Raw genomic sequence first — 20,272 nt, forward strand, 5'->3', positions numbered from 1 at the left:
ACTTAGTAAAAATACAAAGTGATCCAGGAGACATTCCTACTAGAAACACTTTTTTTTCAATCATTTCATAAAAGGATTATTCTACAAAGAAGGGATACAGAATCTGAATTTCAAGGTGTATTTACAGAAGTACAAAGTTCCTACTTCATAAATTGAAGATGAAGTGGGAAAAATTAAGATAATACATATAAGGTTCTTAATATGTTACAATGAAGACAGACAATATTAAGAGAAAAAAACCCCTTTGCTTACCTACAGGAATATTCAAACCATAGTTAAACCATAGAAACCCTAAGGGCTTGTGGAGTGCCAAGTTTTCAAGCATGAGAGTTTGTTATGTTATGCTGTATTTTTAAATCTTTAATTATATTTCATCAAAGGCTATCAGTCATATAACATGCCAATGTTTAGTTTTCCATTAACAACTTTGCTTGCTGGGCATTGGTCATCGTCAATGAAATAAATAAAACCATTTACTAGGCAAAGAACTTTATTAACCTTTGTTTCAAACTTTATTCCCAGGCTTCTTCAGCTTAATTAGCTGCAAAGAATAAATTGTGTATAAGCAAAAACTGAAAAGAGCTGCAGTGTCCAAGGGGCTTGGGCTTAAAAATATTAGAGATCTGGATTTTATCAGATCCATAAACAAAACAATTTTAAAAAGCAGTCATAATATAAAACAGCAGCTCCCAGTAACTTCAAGTTTATCTTCTTCAGAAGTTGATCAGTTCAGTTTGCCTCATTCTTAGAAGCCTCATCAAAATTCTCCACAAGATCTAGGGGGGAAAAAAAATTCTGAAAAAAACCACTCTACAATTATCAAATCTTAACAGGAGATAAGAAAATGCTCTCAAATTTAAACACATGTCATTATTTCCAGAGGCCACTATCTACTTAGTACATTGAGAACTGCATGTTTTGGCATATAACTAATACAAAAGAAAGCTATTAATAACAATGATTTAATAAGCACACTTAAATGTTTATACCCTCTCTATTCCCCTCCCATTAAAAGAAAATAAACAATGCAATGCATCAATCAATATGGGGAAGCAGAACCAAAGAAGACCATGACAATGACACATGATTTTAAAGTTTTCTTGGGCTCTTATGCACTTGTTTATGCCAAGTGGCAATATTAGTGATTCTTCTGCTCATTTCATTATTTGTTTTAGAACAAAGTAAATTATCCAATAATAAAGAGAAAAATGCTTCAAGATTACCAAAGAAGCTATTCTGCCACAGATTTTATTATATCCCAAGATAATTAAGCAACTTCTCCATGCTTTTTCATGAACTCACAAATTAAAAAAAAAAAATTTTTTTTAGTCGTAGCTGGACAATATCTTTATTTTATTTATTTATTTTTATGTGGTGCTGAGGGTTGAACCCAGCACCTTACAAGTGCTAGGTGAGCACTTTACTGCTGAGCCACAACCCCAGACCAAAACTCACAAATTTTTAAGTAGGAATCAAAGGTTATTTCTGATCCACAGATCATTATATTTAGATCACAAAGTATATACCTATACTTTCTTGAGATCCCAAACAGAAAAGAGGTCAAGCCAATAAACATCAAGTCTTAGTTAAAAACACTCCATTATTGTTTTCACTCCATGTCCCCTGCCCCTCACTTCCCACACCCCCATCTCCAAGGTAGTTTATCTGTGAAGACTCTTTGTTCTCCCTTGCTAAGATAACCACAAGTGAAGGATCCTACCTGGAACTTCATCATCATCATCCTCTCCAGTAGCAAGTGGTGCTTTTCCGTCCACAGCTGTGAAAGGAAAACAAATTAACATATATTTCTCCAGGTTTTCAACAACATTAACAAAAAGGACAGATAAAATGCCAAGTGTTCTTACAATCTATATTCATGATGGCAAGTGACATGTGGGATTTTGCCTATAGTACCATTAATAACATGATATTCTGATGTTTACAAGGGACAAGAATATTAATAATGGCTAACAAAACAAATTATATACCCATCTTTTCAATCCCTCTGGCTCACCATAAGCTCTGAGAGCAGGCAGGAGCCCTCAGGGTACAGACAGGTAAAACCCACACACCATCTAATGGTTAACATTATTTTAAGAAGCAAATGAAGTGGTCAGATACTCTGCTGTTTGTGCATAGCATAAAGCTCAACAAACATTTACTGAAATGAAATAAAAGATTCAAAAAATTTAAAGTGTCTTTGAATGGCAATCATCCTTATCACTCCTTTATCAAACAAAAATGTGAACCAAGGGTGAGGGTTGAGATCTCAGAGTACTAGACCTTTATAATTATCAGTGGGATATTTTTAAAGCCTGCTAAAGTTCTGAGAGCCCAAGATGGCTTAAAACCTTTTAATATCTATCTATGTATAACAACACAGATATAAAATGAGGCAGAGTGAGTCAACACCTAGAAAAACATGGGGGACTAAAGTCATATAATAAGACAGATTTTCTCCTATATTCCCATTCTTCAAAATCTTAAGCAAAAAACCTCAGTGTAAAGTTGTTGCATCCTCCCCCCTTATGTATATGTATTCAACTACACTACTCTCTGTCTTGAACAAAATCCCTAGCAAACTGTAATTAAAACCTCTAAAACACTGGCAGGTCATCTCTTAATAATTATTGGCAATTCCAACTGTAGTAATACAACTAAAGAAATCTACAACTACAGCAGACAATTTATTATGTATTCCAAAATAACTTAAAGAGTCCAAATATTCCCAGCACATAGAAATGATGAATGATATGGAACAGTTAATTACACTAATATATTTTTAATCAATTCTAACTTATTAGTGGTTACCAGAAAGTCCAAAATTAACATTTTCATCATTTCCAGCAAACAAAGGTAAAAATCCTTAGTTCTGATTCAAAGCAAGCAAACTAGTACAAAACAAATACTCCACTAAATCAACTATAATGATCACAACAAACTAGATAAATTCTATGAACACCAAGAACACTTGTTTAAAAATCAGTTAAAAGTGTGTGTGTGTGTGTGTGTGTTTAAAACTAAAGTTCACATTCCAGATTTAAAAACAAAAATCTCATCAACTTTGAGTCCTGAGATCAAAAAAATGCGCTGCTAAATAAGTACCCCTAGTAAATCCACTGCTAGGAAACTCACATTGTTTGGGCAGAGCTTCAGCCAGTCTCCTTAAACTAGTCAGACTGTCTGCACCAAGTTGGTTTAAGATGCTGGGTAGCATTTCTGTCAGCTGCTTTGTCTCAGCATGGCCTGTAATGGTGAAAGTGTTTGCTGCCAGAGACGCCTGAACTTTAGGGTTGTTAAAGTGGATCACTGTTCCTTGGTTTGTAAACATATTCACCTAAAAAGAAAAAAAAAATTAAAATTAGTATGCCCATTCAAGAGCCTTTTAAAAGCAAAAACAAAAACCTGAAGTCTGGCTAACTAATCTATTATTTCACTTTGAAGTTCAGGTGAAATTTTGCCTGCAATGAAATCTGTTATCAAATAGCTCTCTAACTTTAACAATATTAGTTAACAGAGTAAAACACATTTTAGAAACATTAAAGTCTAGCGGGATATGAAATACTTTGCTAAAAACAGATCTACAATTTTTTTATTGCATGAACATGTAATCTTTTTCCAGCCAAGTCTTATTTGACTCTTACCTCTTCAATACCAGAGATATTGTTTACCCCTAACTTCTTTAAAGAGAACTGAAGTTTTTTATCATCTGCTGTAGCTGTTCTATGAACCACCTTCTTCTTTCTGCGAGCAGTTCCCTAATATAGGGAGGAAAGGAGAAAACAGCACATTTATAATATAACAACAAACATTTTCAAGTGGGAGCAGTTTCTAATTCTTTTCTGGCTTTAGATTCTGCATGAGAAAATAACCATAACCACAAATTATGCAGTTAAGTAGGCAAACTAAGGTAAAGACAGAAGCAAAAAGAGAACAAGTAAAGAACTGTTTATAAATCTTTAGTAACTTCTGAGCTTCTAAGTTTTGTCAGATTTTTTTTTTTTTTAAATCCTTTGAAAGTCCTTAACATTTAAGTCCTTTTATACTATCTGCTGTAAAAGTAATCAGAGGTGGCACATATCAACCTAGATTAAACTTCATTTTAAAAAGCTCCACATCCAAAATTACTTATCTTTTACTTTTACGTTAAAGAAAAATCAACATTTAAAACAATACGCCCAGGCAAGATAGTGTGTGGAATAATCATATAGATCTATACATGTACTTCTACAGAATCCTAGAGTAAAAATCTGAAGTTCTTATTTTAACTTACAAGGCCCGCATACATGATCTGGACTGCCCTTAATACTCTGTGCTTGACCATATTCTCCATAGCCAAATAAACCTCTTTGCTGTTCCTTAAACAGGCCAAACAGGCTATGAACCCAGGGCAGTGATACATGCTCTCTTCTCCTAGCATCTGCATGGTTCCCTTCCTCACTGCAGAACTCTGCTCTTATGTTACCTTATCAAAGAGGCTTTTATCAATTAAAAATATAAAATAGCAACTCCTATACTCATCTTTCTATCCTGGTTTACTTTTCCTTATAAAACTTATTTCTGTAAAATATAATCTGAGTTTCTGGAGGCATCTATTCTGTTCACTGTTTACCCAATCTAGCTCATTGAAGACACTCAAGGACACCAACCACCTCACCAACCTCAAACTCTATTCCATTTCTGATTCATCTTTTAAAACACTATCAAGCCATTACCTTTTCTGTGCCTTCCCTAAAACTCCTGTGCCAAGTCACTCCCATCTCTGTATTTTAAAAATGCTTCTATTATACTAGGCATTTATCACAGATTAATTACATGTTTTTTAAAAAATGACTCCACTACTAGGCTAGAAATCCCCCTAAAGACTTTTCCCTTCTTAAACTTTACCTTTTCAGGATTAAAAATAGCAAAGGCTTAAATAAATCACCATTTAAAGAACACACACACAAACTGATTATCAAATCCTCCCCCAAACAGAATAATAATCACACTGAAGTGGTTGTGTAGATAGATACCTCATTTCCAAAGATACCCGTAAGATTACAAAAACAAAACCAGCAAACCACCTATAGGTTCTATACATTTCACATGTGCAGAGTTCAATTTTTACTAAGTTATTCTGTTCTGATTAAATAATGCAATCGAAAGCTTTTATTATATCAATCCTTAAAACCTTAAAAGTAGCTGACATCACTTACTCTAAGGCAAAACTCACTCGATTTCACATCCCATAAGTAGGTTTTTTAAAAGGTATAGAAAATGTTTACATAGTACAATGACAACAGAAATACTTTTATATAAGCTAACAAGTATTAAGATGTTAAGATACAAAGTCAGCTTTAAAAATCTTGGAAAACCTTAAGAGTTTCTTTTGCCCTGGTATGATGCCTTTCAACAGTAAAACCTAATGATCAGAGTAGCAAGCTTGCACACAAGAACATTATTCCTCAAACTGTGGATAATGGCTAAAAATATACTGATATAGAACATCCCAATGATAGTTCGCAAAGAATATGATGAGTTTTTCTGGCTTCCAAAGGCTATAGCCTGGTAATTGTTGAAACGGACAAGAAACACCTAAAACACTTAATGTGTTAATGTGAAAAGTGTGGATCTTGAAGATTAAAAGTGTCAGCAGAAGGAAGGATGAAGGGGAAATCAGGATATTCACTGCTGGCAAAGTTCAGTAATTTATCAGAGCTGCATCATAACTATTTAACCTAAGTTAAACTTTTGCCTACTTCACAATAGACTCTTCTTGAAGGCAAATGCTTAAAGTCTGGAAAATTTAATAGATAATAAACTTGTACTATGGAAGCCTCACAAGTTTTACCAAGTAAAGACATGCTCTGTTTCAACAAGCTGCCACACCTTGTTAAATACTAGGAATGTGCTAACAATACAAAATACAACTAGGCAGACTTCTGTCTAAAGCAAACTTCTGACTTAAGTAAATTACATAGAGAATGATCTGAAAAACAAGTCCCAAAAAAGAATCGCCATGAACAATCAGTATCCACAAGGGGGAGGGGGGAGACTCAATTAACCCCAAAATGATCATTTAAAATTCAATTATTTCCATTCTCTCAGTTTTACCTTAACTGCAAAGTCAGAACAGAAAAGACATCTGCTTAGGTAATACTTTCAAAACAATCACTGTTCTTAAACTCCAAAATATATAGAAAGATATTTTCAAATATCCTTGAAAATACAGAACTAACCAGAAGGGCACTTCGCTCAGAATGCTTTACAGAAAGGTCTTAATTTATATGACACAAACTTCTAACTTAAGTATTAATAGGAAAAACTACTGAAAAACAAAAAGGGCTGAGAGTGTAGCTCAGTGGTAGAGTACTTGCCTAGCATGTGCTAGTTCTAGATCCCTAGTACAGAAAAGGAACAAACAAATCCCACTGACCTGGTACAAATTAAACCAAAACAAGTCAAGTTATGGAGGACAAGGAGCTAACTGAAATGACACATTTTTTCCTACTAAAAAAATTAGGAAACATTTTGGTTCTACTTATTCACTTTAACACTGAAAGCAAACATTTACATAAAAGCAATGTTTTTTAGTTCAAATGTTTATTTATTCTCGATTCATCTGCTTTTATCCCTTTTAATATACAACCTGCAAGTCTCATTCATATTTATCTAACCTCCACTTCCCGCCCTCACCCCGAATTTACTACTTTTGTTAATTTCTCAAGATGGGCAAAGTGGCAAATCAACAATATCCTAAGTGCAAATAGAATGTCAAAAATAAAACTACTAAAACTTACTTTTCCACCAATTCGCACTTGTGCCTGCAGTTTGGCGAGTTTTTCCTGGTTCATGATAGTTTCTTTCATCTAGAAAAAGGGAAATTCTCAGCATGGAAAAGTCAAGCTCAATCTCGCATTCCACGCTCGCTATTTCCCAAAACACCAGTAGAACAAATGTCCTACACAGGCCAAGGCCTGAACCCCAAATCCACCCCGCAAAGCTCCAAATTTCGGCTCGGAGAGAGCTCAAGGAGCACCCATCTCCCCTTCTCACCCCCACAACCCCCCCCCCCATTTACAGCCCTAAACAAGGGCTCTACCCCATGCCTGTCCAGCTCCCCCCACCCCGGCCCTGGCTCGGCCTCGGCCTAGCCAGGGCCTGCCCGGCCCGGCGCATCTCCGCAAGCCTCGCGGTACCTGAGGCTCCTGTCCTCGGGTTCCGCCGCGAGGTGGAGGAAGAGACGGCGTCGCCTCGCCCCCAGGGCAGCCGCCCCTGGCTCGACCTCGCCCCCGAGAGTCAGCCTGAGCGGGTGCGCCTGTCCGTCGCATCGCCTTCCTGTCCTCAGCCCTGTCCCTCCCTGTCTCGCTCCTTCCGGGAACTTCCCGCCCCCGATCCCGTCCTCCTCCCACGCTGGCGTCCAGAGCCTTTTTGTACCTTGTCGGAGCGGAAATGGGGCCGCGCGGGGGACTAGGGTTGGCGCTCAGGGGGTCTCAGGCAGACCAGCTGAGATTAGGCGCACACACGCGGGGACGCAAGATGGCAGCTAGAGGGAGGCCGGAAGTGATGCAACGCCACTTCCTCCAAAAGTCAGGAAATAGGCTTTGTCTCACTGCGCACGCGCAGCGGCGCGCCGCGACGTTTGTGATGGCTTTGCCGGCAGCAGGCGTCTATTCCCCTCTTGTTTTCCAGCGGCGGTAGTCTGCATGGGGGCGCCGCCCATAGTCCCGGGAAAGGGCAGCGAAGTCAGAAAACTTGATTCTTTACAAGTTTGAGTAAATGCATCTTAACTCCTTCGGGCCCGATCCCGAAGTTCGTTAAGGTCAGAAGAAAGGGTTTAGGGCGCCCAACCTGTGCTCGTGTGTTTGGCAGGTGTCCACACACTGAAATGTGTAGATCGGAGAACTGTCAAAAACTGCGAAGCTAATTTTGCTTTCCAAGATTAGATGGCTTGGTAGATTTCGGTTCAGCATTTCTGAGGAGTGTGTTCAGAATTCATCCCTGAGCTCCACCCCTCAAAAAGCAATTCTGTAGGACCAGAGGTGGGGCTGGATAATCTTCTTTTCAGCGACTCTAGAGGACAATGAACCTTTTAAAACCCAGCTATGTGTTTACCTTCTATTTCTTTCATAGGCAAAAAGCTACTTTTGATAGCGAATTGGCATGGATTTGTCAATAGCGATTCACAATGGAACAGATTTTACCTTTCTTAACTAATTCAATCAAAGACAAAATTGTGCCTGCTGTGTTTGGAAAGACTAAATTCGTGGATGTGGGTTAAAATATGTTAAATGCCAGGACAAGCTTTAAGGAAATCTTAAAACCAATTTTTAAAATGGCAGCTAAAACAAAAGATGCTATCTAGTCAAATTTTGTGGTCATATCTATGAAATGTTTTTGCATTTCAAAAGTAAGTCAAAAAATCTTAGCCAGAGAGAATAAAATTTATATAGCAAGAAAATTTGTGTAGGTGCATACTCCTTCCAATTAAGATAATTTTTTTCTTTGAATATTTTTTAGGTGCAGATTTACTAAAACTGTGGTATTTTGCTTTTTAGATTAATCGTAACAGTTATTTTATATTAAAAAAAAAACAATGTTGCTTCTATTATAAAATGAGTAAATTTTATTACATAAAAGGGTGTTAGTATTGTTAGGTCATGTGAATTTCCATCCTGATGGTGAAGATCAAATAAAAATACTGCCAAAATTATCCAGTACAATAAAGATATAAAATATATGGAAATACTTCCCTTTTTGAAAGGAATGTATGTCTTTGTCCAGGAACATTTTCACCCCTTTCCTCCACGTGATACAAGGAGCATTTGAAACTTCCTAGTTGTGATGTTTTCTTGTTTTACATAAACAAGATTTTGTACATATGTAATCAATACTTGTTTTCGAGAATTGTTATACATCTGTTTTCAGGAAATGTGAGTTATTTTTTACTCTTTTGTAATTTTAAATATTTGTACCATGCTGAAAATCATCAAAGATGATTATAGAAGAGATGACTTTTATTTTAACCCCAGCTGTTTCCCACTTATTTTGTGAGCAGCCAGGCACTTATTTCTGGTTCTGGTCATATTTACATATCAATCTCTTCAAAAACAACTGAAGGGATTTTTTCTCCTCTCCACCGTCCAAGTAGTTACTTCCTTGTAATCTTGTTTGGAAATACCATTTTCTGTGTGCTCCCAATGTCTATGGCAAATGTCAATAATTGGCTTTCACACTTCACTGATGAGCTGGAACAGCCTAAGAATTATTTACTCTTCATTCAAGATAGCCTATAGAGAAGGCGAGAAAGGAGAAACCTGTTTGACCTCTGTGGTTTATAGTTTATGATCTAATCAAAACTCATGAATTGTTTTCATCTCTGAATTGTACTTTAGCAGGAGCCAAAATATTCACTTTATATTATGCATATTTCTTTTTAATTTTTTCATAGCTTTATTGAGGTAAAATTGAAGTATAATAAAATGCACATATTTAAAGTATGCAGTTTGATCTGTTTTGACACGTATGTAACCAATATAGTCAACGTAAAAAGCATTTCCATTACTTATTTTCAAATTTGAAATCATGCAGACTGTGTTTCCTACATGATGTATTATATTAGAAACCAATCACCTTAAGATATATAGAACCCCCACTCTCACATGTCAACTACTTCAAAATTAAATGACACACTTATAAATATCTCACAGGTCAAAGAAGAAAGCACAAGTAAAGTAAATAAGAAGTGCTTTGAACTAAATGATAATATCTTAAAATACCAGAATCTCTGGGATGAAACAGTACTCAGATGAACATTTATAACTTAAAGTACTTGTATCAGAAAGAAGCTAGGTTAACAATCAAATTATTTTCAAATTAGGGAGTAGGAAGGAAAAAATAAGAGTAAACAGAAATATATGATAAAGCTAAAGTTTGAAACAAAACAAGTCTAAGAAAAAAGTAAGAACAAAAAATTAATATTAATGGAAAGGAGCTATCAAAATTACCCTATAGATGCTAAAACAATATTACAATTGTATACCAACATGTGATAATTTACATAACATGGTCTATCTTAGAGAAAGATCTGTGTGCTGCTGAGAAGAAAGTGTGTTCAGTCATTGATGGATGAAATATTCTATATATGTATGTAAAATCTAAATTATCAATTATATATTTTTACTTCTATAGTTTTTGTTTGGAGGATCTATCCAGTGGTGTCAGAGGCATGTTAAAGTTACCTGCTATTATTATGTTGTGGTCTATTTGATTCTTGAAACTGAGAAGGATTGGTTTAATATATGTAGATGCTCCATTGTTTGGGGCATAAATATTTACAATTGGTATGTCTTGTTGTTGTATACTTCCCTTAAGCAGTATGAAATGTCCTTCTGTCCCTTCTGATTAACTTTGGTTTGAAGTCCACTTTATCTGATGTGAGGATAGAAAACCCTGTTTGTTTACAAGATCCACGTGAATGATATGTTTGTTTCCCATCCTTTTACCTTCAGTCTGTGGATGTCTTTGCCTATGAGGTGATTCTCTTAAAGAGAGCATATTGTTGGCTTTTGTCTTTTAATCCAATCTGTCAGTCTGTGTCTTTTGGTTGATGGGTTTAGGCCATTTATATTAAATGTTATTATTGAGAAATTATTTTTATTTTCTTTTATTTTGATTTATTTCTGGTTTTTACTTTGAATTAGTTTATCCTTTGATTGAGTATCCTTCTAGTGTGTAGTATCCTTCTCCCTTTGCTGGTTTTCACTTTCATTTTTTCTTCATGAAATATTTTATTGAGAATGTTTTGTAGTAAAAGGCTTTCTAGTTATGACTTCTTTTATGTTTTGTTTATCATGGAAAGTTTTTATTTTACCATCAATTCTGAAGCTTAATTTTGCTGGGTTTAGTATTCTCAGCTGGCATCCATTTTCTTTCAGAGCTTGGTATATAAAAAATATGGAACGCTTTATGAATTTGTGTGTCATCCTTGTGCAGGGGCCATGCTAATCTTCTCTGTATTGTTCCAATCTTAGTATGTGTGCTGCCGAAACGAGCACTATTTATTATGTTTATTTCTTAAAGGCCTTTGGGTCCCATTCTGATCTGCAAGAGGTTTTGAGAAATCACTTAGGATGAATGCTCCTATGGTTTTAGTTGCTTCATGACCTAGCCCTTGCCAGATAGCCACAATAGACAATAATGACTTCTTCTTCATTTAGTCTTTTTCTTGTTGTTTTCTTCATAGTCCTTCTTTTCTTCAAAGTCATCTCCATCATCTTCATCATTGTTCTTCTTCATCTCTTCCTTCATCTCCTCCTTTGTTTTCTTTCTTTGTAAACTTCCTTGTATTCTTCTTCTAGTATCTCTGTGTTTGTCAAGTTAATGCCTATATTTTTTATCTCTCCCAAGACTCAGGCAATACTGCTGAAACACTCTCAACCTCATTATTTTATTAAATTCAAAGTGAGAGATTGATAATTTTGTTGAGTTAGTGGAAAACTGAATCAGGAATCTTTATTTCCCACTAGGTTATATTGAGTTCTTGCTCTTTGATCCTCATAGAAATCTTATGAGAGGATACTCCTCATTTTACTGGTGAAGGAGCTGAGGCTTAGGGGGTTAAAGGTTTGAAAATGGATACAACCAACCTTGTCTTCCCTGCACTAAATCTATCCATTTATACGTATTTAATGTATAAATGTCACCTTCACTCCTGCTATGCATGGAAGAAAATTGCCTCTACCCATACTCAATCCCTGTTTCAGGATTTTGATTCTATTATTGTCTCCTACCTGTCTTTGTTTTGTACATTCACCTACATCATTCTACTAGTACAATAAAATGCTTTAACACCAGACATCTTAAAAAGAGAAAACAAAAATTTTCTTTTGAATTGTGTTACCCTGTAGCCACTACTTAACATTTGGGCTCCCTTTTATAGCAGAATTTCTCCAAAACAATTGTCTGAACCTCTAGCTTAGCAAATCAAAAAAGATAAATTCTGAGTTTTCGCTTTTTAAGCCTTGAGCAGCATTTGGCACCCTTGGCCACTTCTATGCTTTTGAAACATTTTCTTCTTCAGGCTTCCAAAATATCTCATTTTCATGGTTTTTCAACTTTTCTGGTGTCTCCTCAGTCTATTTTGGTTTATTTTGAGTTGATTTTGAATTGCTCACTTTTTAGTCCTTGTTCTCTTTTATTTTTCTCCCCAAATAGTAATATATCCTACCCCATAGTTTTAAATATTATTATATTGAAGAATCCTAAATTTATATTTCTAATACTAACTCCTTTTGAATTCTGGACTAAATATTCTTTGTACATTATTATGGAAAACTTAAGATAAATAAAAAATAAAAACGATAATAAACACCTGTAGACCCATCACCCACCATTAATAATTATCAAATCAACACATAAACTCATATTCTTAAGAGATGATAATTCCATCTTTTATTTTTAAGTTGATATATTCACAGATATTTATTCCATATATACATTTTAGGGTTTGTTCAATTATTTAATTTTTTTATTGGGATTGAATTGTGCAGATCAACTTGGGATGCTTTTATATCTTTACTAGTCATTGTATGAGTCTGTTTAGTCACAGGAAATAGATCTTTCTACTTTAAACATACAAGGATTTAATATAGAGAATTGGTGTTTAGAAAATTGTTTAAAGGGCTGGAAGAGGGGGCTTTGGCTCATATTGTCCCAGGGTAGTACTGCAGAACTGGGTTGTCAAGGGAGCTGCATCCACTGTCTGTACCAAGGAGGAGGATAGAGAATTAAGATGCCATGAATTACTAATATTAAGAGTATACCACTGTAGCTACAACTTGAGAATTGAAATGATACTGTAGCACCTACTACTTACCACTTACAAAGCTGCTACAGTCAATTCTTCCATCTTCCTGAGCATGCTTGCCAACAAAAACAACACAACAAAAGAGCAGCAGGAAGAAGGCTTTAGGTTCAGGTCACCTTCCAACTCACTCAAATGACCTAATTAGCAGAAATAATTTATCTCTAAAATCCTAATTGCAGGGAAGTCTTAGAAATCTAGATGTGTATAGTACAAGAAGTCAAGCTTGAAAGATTTAATGGATGCTGAGTACCAAACTACCATACTACCAAAATTTTCACCTATTTTTTCCAATTTAAATATTTATGTATTTTATCAGTTATTAAAATTTCCTGAAGGTCTCGTGTTATCTGTTAGGTGGATTTCTGAATGTATTATATTTTTTTCTTATTTCTTGCTGATTTTAGGAATTCCATTATATTTTGGTCTGTTAAATCTGTTGTACTCTTGTTGAGTGGAAACATAATTTTTCTTTTGCTTCAGTATGACCTAGATATCAAATTGAAGAATTATAAGGGGGAGAAAAACCTGTTAAATTGTTCCACAGAATGCAGTCAACACAATTCAGCATACAGAAAGTGAAAGGATAATTTGTTTTTCAACAAATTCCAAAGGAGCTGGGCACAGTGGCTGGCACTTGCCTATAATCCCAGTAACTCCGGAGGCTGAGGCAGGAGGATCACAAGTTCAAAAACAGCCTCAGCAACTTAGCAAGACCCTGTCTCAAAAAGGGGGGAACGGGTGGCTGGGACGTAATTCAGTGGTTAAGTGGCCCTGGGTTCAATCCCACAGTACTAAAACAAACAAAAACTCCAAAGGAATAAGGGGATATTTACTAAGACATATCAAACAAACCCTAAGGAAAACAGGCAAACCTCAGTGTTGTGGGATATATGATTAAGTGATAAAAGTGAAAAGAAAATGAATTATTATAGAAGAATAGGGGTTATTCTTGAGAGAAAGTGATTATATTTGGGAGGATGCACATAAAAGGTGTCTAGGGTAGGGAATAGGGTCTGTCTCCTGACCTGTGTATTATATACAGTTTTTTATTTTACTATCCTGAATGATAAAAGTTTCTTAAAAGGAAAAGCACATAAAACATGACATCTAATAAAAGACATATGCATATTTAAAGTCATTTCAGTATTACAATGAGCATCTTTATGGGGAAACAAAATGGGAGTGAAGATGGGAGAAGAAAAATTAATGAGCAGCTTCTGTATTGTCTTAAAGTGACAATGTGTTAATTATGGCTAACATATAGTCTTTTTTAAGTCTTTAAAATATTTTAGGCACTGTTCTTAGATTTTGCATTCATTTGATCCTATGAAGTAGATATTCCTGGTTTTACGAAACCAGAGAACTGAGGCAAAGAGAGGTTAACTTACATAAGGTCAAGGTCACAGTGCTGGTAACTGGCAAAGCAAAACATGAACCCTTGCAGTCCGTTCCATGGTCTGTTAATAATAACCTTTATACTGTGTTGCTGGCTGCTAAGAACTATGCTTATTTCAATTCTGCTCCTAGTGTCCAGTAAAAATCGGTTTAACTACTTACTAACTATCTCTACTCAAATGACTAACGAACCTCCCAAATATCTCAAATACAGTACACCTAAAAATAATATTTTCCATCCACCATTAAATCAAAACACTTGAGAGTCAACTCTTCTGTTATTCATAATTCTGTCATCAAATCTTACTGTCTTAACTTCAAAATAAAGCCCAAATTTGACCACTTAAACATTTACTAGTATCATCCTAATCCAAACCACCATCATCCCTCACCTGAGCTACTATAACAGCCTCCTAATTTGCCTCCCTGTTTCCACTTTGCCTCCTGCTACTCATGCTTCACATAAGTTTTTTTTTTAAATTTTTTTAAAGCAAATAAAATTTCCTCTGTTTAAATAGCATCCCAATGTCTGTTTATTGTTCCACTCCCTGTCCCCGCAACCCCCTTCTCTTTCTCTTGGCAGTAGTGGATATTGAACCCAGGGCTTAGTGCATGTTAGGCAAATGCTAACCAAGCTACATCCCTGGCCCTGCCCACTATTTTTAGAATAAATCCAGACTCCCTACCTGAACCTAGAAAACCACCCATCTGCCATTATCTTCTCAAAATCTCCTATCACTCTTACCCTTGTTCTTAAGTACTTTTATTCTTAAGCATTTTTTCATTTATAGAACCCAGAAATAACAAAAATTATTTGATTTTTTTATTTTGAAAATAGAAGAACAAGATCAAAATAATCAGGAATGATGAATTTTATCTCAGTCTGGGGCAGTACTTAATATAATATTTAAATTGACCATTCCCTAACCTCTCTTGTCAACTTCCTTCAACCTTAATGGACCAAGGCAAGAGCCATCAAAGTCACTGAAGAACTGAAACATTTGAAAGAACAAAGATTACAGGAAGCAAAACTAGAAAGAAGAAAGAAGTAGAGGGAGATGGGGGGGGAGCTCACCGCCCTTACATTGGGAATGAGTTTGGACTTATTGTTCATCAAATATCTATTCATTGTTCTTCTGACCATTTATAGAAGCTGTTTCTCTTCCCATTGCATTTGGGCTCAGCCAGATAATTTGGTTTCAACAATGGAATATCAACAAAAGTCAAATAAACAGAAACCTTAAATCTGTATTGTTTCTCTTGAGCTTTCTTCGGTGTTTTCCATGAGAGAAAGGTTGCCTTAAGAAGCCAATAGCCCCTTGAATCTGGGTCCCAGAATAAACATGTGGAGCATTCCTGAACCCAGTCTGTCTGTAGTCTTATGGAAAACTGTGGCCACACTCATGTAATAGACAGACTCATGAGCATGAAGTAAATGCTGTAATTGTAAGTCACTGAGTTTGAGGTAGTTTGTTACACAGCATTTTTGTAACAATTGCTAACTAATTTAACTGGCAACAATTAGCACTGTAGATGTCTATTCTGTTCCCTCACCATTATCTCTCAGCGAATCCACAACTAGTTTCTCTAAACCAAGGGAAAATAGAACAAACTTCTAAGACTGGGATTTCTGTACATTTTACAAAGCATTTCTAATGCAATGCAATGCTAATTGCATTACTACTATGCATGTATAATATGCTACCTTTTATGTAAGAGAAAAGGAAAATGTGTGGTGTGTGTGTGTGTGTGTGTGTGTGTGTGTGTGTGTTAGAGGGGAGGGCTTTTTAGAAAAAAGTCAAACAATGGAAGTAACTAAAAACTTTTAAAACGTTCTTATAGGGTGTGTCTGTATGTGTGTGTGTGTGTGTGTGTGTGTGTGTGTGTGTGTGTATAAAAGTGGAGGGAATAGGGAAGGAAACAAGACTTCTCAGAGTATATCTTTTCAGTTTGTTTTGACTTTTGAACAGTTTGTATAATTAAAAATTGAAGCAAACCTTAAAATATTAAACAGACCAAAATAAAGGAAACTCTTTATCAAACTGTGAAAATTGCCACATAATGATTTAACTTTTAAACACAATATAAAAACTATCTGATCTTAATGGAATATATAGAGGAAAAACTGAAAAAATTAAAACAAACTCAGTAATTGTGATGGTTAATTTTGTTTTTCAACTTAATTGAGCCACAGGGTGCCTGGATATTTGTTCAAATATTATTCTGGGTGTGTTCAGTAAGTTGTGTCTAGATGCTACTATTTGCATCAGAAAAACTGAATAAAGTAGATTGTCCTTCCCAATGTAGTCAGTCCTCCTCCAATCCACTGAATACCTGAATAGAACCATAAGACTCTGAAAATTTATTCTTACTGTCTAATGGTCTTTGAACTGGGAGGTTAGTCTTCTGCTTTTTAGATTTGGAATTGGGCTGACTCATTATCTTGGCTTCCCTGGCTTTCAGGGCTTCAGACTTGGAGACTATATTTATATACATACACCTACATGTATATACACAGTCATGTGCCACTTAATTACAGGGATATGTTTTGAGAAATGCATTATTAGGTGATTTCATCATTGTGAGAACATAATAGAGTATACTTACACAAACTAAGAGGACTACAATGTCGCTAAGCAATATAATCTTATAGAACCACTGTTGTATGCATTGTTTGTCCTTGGCCAAAATGACATTATGCAATATGTGTCATGTATGTGTGTATTCTGTATCTCTAAAGAACACTAGTACAGTTGTCTTATTCTTAGTTGTAATATTGATATTAGAGAGTAAATATTTTAATGCTATAGAAACAATTTCAGTTTAAGAGAAAAAAGATTAGGGGCTGGGGATGTGGCTCAAGCGGTAGCGCGCTCGCCTGGCATGTGTGCGGCCCGGGTTCGATCCTCAGCACCACATACCAACAAAGATGTTGTGTCGGCAGAGAACTAAAAAATAAATATTAAAAATTCTCTCTCTCTCTCCTCTCTCACTCTCTCTTTAAAAAAAAGATTATACTTTTGTTAAATTTATGGTTAATATTTTTCTCTCCCTGCTTAGGAAATCTCTATACAACTCAGGATTATATTCTCCTTCATTTCTTATACCTTTAGCTTTAACATTGAGCTTTATGATCCACTTTTAAATTTTTTTATGATATAAGATAGGGATCAAGGTTGTTTGTTGGCTTATTTGTTTCTCCCATGCAGATTTTAGAAAAGACTCTTTATTATAAGACCAGAAAGAAAAGCTTCAACTGGACTGTGGCCCAAGCTCAGCACAAACAAGTGGTTAAAGCCTCTCTGCACAAAAATTATTTAAACCAGTAACATGAAGTAGATCATTATATTTTACAGAATTTTACTAAATATGATATAGCACTGAAATGGTAGGTGGGTTTCCTTCAGATTTTCCAAATTCCCTAATGTAGTAGGGTTTTATTCTAATTTATTTGCAAAATTAACATGGTCAATTCCTATTCTAAATTAGAGCCAAATCTAGGCCACATAATCTGATTTTCCTTATTATTCAATGTATACATTTTTGTTATAAAATGCAAATTAGGTGGGAGAGAGTAATATTTTTCTGTTTCCTGTAGATTTACATAGTTCAAAAAATAAATTTTTTTTATTTTTATTTTATTTTTAAAATTTTTTAGCTTTTTTTAGTTGTAGATAAACATAGTACATTTATTTATTTATTTCTATGTGGTGCTGAAGATTGAACCTAGTGCCTCATATGTGCCAGTTGAGCACTCTACCACTGAGTCACAACTCTAGCCCCAAAGTTTAAATATTATACTCATTACTTTCTTGCAGAACACAGTCTGTTTTGAGCACAGATCTGCTGAACATATGAAGGAAATGGCATTTGCATTAAACCCATGTTAAATTATAACCATAACCTGTGACTAATTTTTAGACTATTATTGTTGATTCAAACAAGAGTATTTGGGAATCTATATTTATTATATTAACTAGAACAGACACATAGCTTTGTTCATGATTAGTCTCATATATAATGACTGAATTGAAAACCTTCACAAACTATCCTGAATTATTCCAGTTTCACCTCCACTTATACAATGTTGGACAAATAGATTGACCTGTGTGAAGTTGTTTTCCCACCTGGAAAGGCTGAGTTTACTGTGTATTTTGATCACCAGGAGAGCTAATAAATTATATAGAGTCCAAAGCCCATTGGAGCAGGATGGGGAGAGAGCCTGGGTCTATTTGTTACCAAGTTCCCTCAGATAATTCTGACAACACACAAAAACTTGAGAACTTTTGTCTTAAGATGCTTCCACTGATAGATTGATCCATTCAAGCATTTATTTATTTTTTAATATATGATTGTATGTAACAGTAAATATGTACTAAGTGACAGGGTACTGTCATACAGTGCTGAAGTATCAGAGATGAAAGACCTAGCCCTGCCTGTTATGGAGTGAATGTTTGTGTTCTCCCAAAATTCATAAGTTGAAACTCTAACCACCAGTGAGGCTGTATTACGAGATAGGGCCTGTGAGGAAGTGATAAATGTTAAATGAAGTCATAAGTGTAGAGCTCTAGTCTGATAAGGCTGGAGTCTTTATAAAAAGAAAAGTACCAGAACTCCCTCGCTCTTTCTCTGCCATGTGAGAACACACCAAGTAGGTGACCATCTACAGGTCTAGAATAGGGCCTACAGAAAATTAATCAGCCAGCACTTTGATCTTATACTTTCCAGACTCCAGAACAGGAAGAAATGTCTGTTGTTTATGTCATCTGATCTGTGGTATTTTGCTATGGCAACTTGAACAGACTAATTTTCCCTGCCTTAAAGAAGTTCTCAGTTCAGAGAAACACAAATAACTGATAAAAACAATATAGTATTATGCACTCTTATAGAAGTAAATAAAGCACTGAGGAAGCATTTTGTTACCAAAAGAGGTTCCAGAAGAACAAACTTCTAAGACTGGGTTTTCTGAATTGGTTCTAGAGTTTTGAAATTTATTATCTGATCTAATTATATTTAAAGATGTTAATGACTTATTTATCATAGTAAAGAGAGCACTGATACAAGGCATGATTTGGCAATAGGATATTCAAAGTATATACACTGCATACTCCTAATCAATTACTTATTAGAAGCAAGTAGCTGGGTGATTTTGTATATAATACTTTTAAACATTTTTGGAAAACCAATGAATATAATAAGGTTGGCTGGTGTTTCCAAAATTGAAGGAAAAGGATGAGCTGAAGAATTCAGATTCACAGCTCAAGCACTATAAAAATGACCTGCAGGCTTCTTTGTGTGTCCTGAAGGAGACCTTTATCTCCCATATAGCTGAGATTGCTGAAAACCAAACACAGAATCTCATCCTGAGACTGACTGAACACAAATTGAACACTTAACACAAATTGAACACTTAACACAAATTGAACACTTAACCTTCTATGGTATCTATTATTAAAATGAGAGAATTTATTGGGAAAAGAGGGTATCCTATAAGTTGGGATGGAAACATTTGCAAAGACCCCGATAAAGCTAGAAATAGTAGGCTCAAATTCTGAGGATTTTTCTTTGCCTCTGAAAGAGGACGCCTCGTTTTCACTGAAAGTGACCTCTTCTAAATCATCCCCTGCTTCTGCAGGGATCGACCCAGCATTGCCTGAGGGAACTGTACAGGCCTTCCCTTAGGCAGTTACCTTGTGAGACAATGCTGATTTTTCTCAGGAGCCCGCATTCCCATTCCTCTTTACTTCTAAATCTGTGAGTAGACTCAAGTCCCAGCAGGTGTGAGGCACAAGCTATGACCTGTAAGGAAGTGCACTACACTCTTGAAGAACTGCTTGAATTTTCTAACTTATATAGACAAAAATCTGGGGAACACATTAGAATGTATACTACCGTGTGTGAGAAAATGGTGAAAAGAACATGAAGTTGGTTCAGGCCAAATTTATTGATAGGGGCTCACTAAGCAGAGATTATGTTGCCATTTGGAGAGTTTAAAAGGGCTCTTAAGCCAAACATGGTGGCAAATGC

General features: G+C 35.5%; 1 protein-coding gene and 1 non-coding gene across 3 annotated transcripts; both read right to left on the bottom strand.

The window, feature by feature from the left end:
• Positions 1-472: 472 nt before the first annotated feature.
• Btf3 (basic transcription factor 3) lies at positions 473-7,540 on the bottom strand. 2 transcript variants are annotated; one of them, XM_026393246.2, is made up of 6 exons: positions 7,420-7,540; positions 6,783-6,851; positions 3,645-3,758; positions 3,136-3,337; positions 1,721-1,777; positions 473-776 (listed from the first exon to the last, which is right to left on the bottom strand). In XM_026393246.2, exons 2-6 carry the CDS (start codon positions 6,849-6,851, stop codon positions 730-732), a joined length of 489 nt encoding a protein of 162 aa, XP_026249031.1. In that variant the 5' UTR covers positions 7,420-7,540; the 3' UTR covers positions 473-729. The 2 variants fall into 2 exon arrangements, with proteins under 2 accessions (XP_026249031.1, XP_026249029.1); XM_026393244.2 differs by lacking the exon at positions 7,420-7,540 and adding an exon at positions 7,182-7,413.
• Positions 7,541-10,932: 3,392 nt separating this feature from the next.
• On the bottom strand, positions 10,933-11,039 carry LOC113185990 (U6 spliceosomal RNA). The gene has a single exon (XR_003301208.2). It is a non-coding gene; the product is annotated as a U6 spliceosomal RNA (small nuclear RNA).
• Positions 11,040-20,272: the final 9,233 nt, after the last annotated feature.

This window comes from Urocitellus parryii, chromosome 1 (genome assembly GCF_045843805.1).
Source record: "Urocitellus parryii isolate mUroPar1 chromosome 1, mUroPar1.hap1, whole genome shotgun sequence".
NCBI classification, from domain to species: Eukaryota; Metazoa; Chordata; class Mammalia; order Rodentia; family Sciuridae; genus Urocitellus; species Urocitellus parryii.